At 35.4% G+C, this 1,961-nt stretch overlaps 1 protein-coding gene across 1 annotated transcript in view; it reads right to left on the bottom strand.

Moving 5' to 3' along the window:
* LOC105266498 (uncharacterized) overlaps positions 1–1,961 on the bottom strand; it is a gene marked incomplete in the record, with an annotated part of 10,621 nt that overhangs the window by 385 nt on the left and 8,275 nt on the right. The window contains 2 exon segments of the mRNA XM_011304690.1: positions 566–636; positions 989–1,263. Of these exon segments, the coding sequence (XP_011302992.1) occupies positions 566–636; positions 989–1,263 (346 nt within the window).

Genomic DNA, 1,961 nt, shown 5'->3' with positions numbered 1-1,961 from the left:
TCACCTACCATTTTATTCAAATTTTGAAATTCGAATGAAGTGTCATTGTATAGAAAATTCTATTGCCGTTTCTACTCTTTATGATCAATTAGGCACCACGATTCAAGGTCCCGACGGGCCCCAAATGGAGATTAAACTTCGAGAGACTGGGCTTTATTAGAAGAATGAAATAAATTAGAGTTTGAAGAATTGAATTTGCTTGTGTCATGTCTAGATTTTTCGAAAATGTAACATAATTCCATTGGCAGCAGCTGTAAAAGTTGATCGTGGATCTAAATGGTTTTCGCTCTTTGGATCCTGATAAACCTCGTAGTCCTTCAGAATCATCGATAGCACCATCTTTACGTGTAATTGTCCAACTTTCATGCCTAAATTATGAAAATTGAAAAAAATCGTTAGTTGTTCAAATAATCTGGACAAAACTAAACTTATAAAATGTATGGAGAATTTCTTACCAACACACATCCTTGGACCAATTCCGAATGGTATGTAAGCTTCTGAAATTTGCTGTCCCTCTTGAAAACGATCGGGATTGAAGAGCTCGGAATCTTCGAAAAATTTCGGGTCTCGCTGAAGTCCATATAGTGATATATAAATAGGCGTTCCCTGTTTTAGGATAATATCAGTTCCCGGTATCTGTAAATAAATTTTATCCATTTTGAGCTGGATATTTTGAAACGGAATCGTTTATTATTATACTACATTATATCTAGACAAAAAATAGTAATGGAATGTTCATATGTTATACCACGAGATTTTCAAAATTATTAGGTATTGATCTATAAGTTAGTTGCAAATTAATGAAAGAGTTGAGATTTATCCTGAAAAACTTGAGAGGTGTGATTGTTTGCAGAGAAATTTGAGGGAAATATCTGCTTGAGTTGAAAGTTGAGTTGAAAAGTGATAAAACTGGCTAACTATTCAAATGACACAAGGACGAAATAGAAAATTTATTTAGCCCTTTAATTAACAAGTAGTCAAATCTTACCTGATAATCTTCTTTGGTAAATCTGTCAATGGTAGATACTGGGGGATGCAGTCTTGCACCTTCAGCGATACACTGATCCAAATAGTTCATATCAGTCATAGCTTTATAGCTCCAGCCATGCTCATCAATAGCCCTTACGATGTCTTTTCTCGCCTGCTCCTGACACTCCACATTCTTCGCCAATTCCATAAGTGTAAATGCTGCAATTGTCGCACTGGACTCGAACCCCGAGAAGAACGTTCCTGATTGGAATAGAAGATTCTCTCCCTCGAATTCTAAACCGAAATTGGTATTTTCAGGCCTAGCCGTGGGAAACATACCATCCTTTCCCAAGTAGAAAATTGACAAGCTTGTGGGAAAGTGTGATATGTTTTGCACGGCGTAGTTTTAACAAAATTTTTCCAGGCGCAGGGCCTGGAAAATGCGAAAGGATGTTTTTCAGCCGCTAGTCTGGAAAAATGCCATTATATTTTATCTTCGGAAAGAAATCTAATTTCTATTCAATTCGTTGCGATCATACGTTGGAATAATAGTTTAACGCTCACAAGGACTCCAGCAGAGCCCACGCAGCAAAACAAATCTCAATTGTGTTCTATATTTTCTATTGCCTTCAATCTTGCACTAAACATTAATTTAACATTCTCTCTGAATCATTACATAGCTTCTCATTTTCTTAATGAAGTGGAAATGTTCAAAAATTGATAAGATAACAAGATGTTTTTTCATATATATTATTCTTTCGGATAGTCATCTGCAAAATTATATCAACATATATTGTTATTGTCATTATTTTATGATTTCAACAGTACAGTGAATCTGCCATAAGGTGTTCCCTTGATAATTTCACCCTTTCCCGTTTTGAGAAGAAATATTCTACCATCACTCCACAATTATTGTACGCTCCTTTCAACCGTTAAGTCTTAACGCACACTCTTTCCTTTTTTTATGTATAAGAGACCGTCATAATCTTAAC

Source organism: Fopius arisanus, unplaced genomic scaffold, assembly GCF_000806365.1.
Source record: "Fopius arisanus strain USDA-PBARC FA_bdor unplaced genomic scaffold, ASM80636v1 scaffold00038, whole genome shotgun sequence".
Lineage (NCBI taxonomy): Eukaryota > Metazoa > Arthropoda > Insecta > Hymenoptera > Braconidae > Fopius > Fopius arisanus.
The sequence above is the reverse complement of the archived record's forward strand: the minus strand, read 5'-3'. Positions and strand labels throughout refer to the sequence as shown.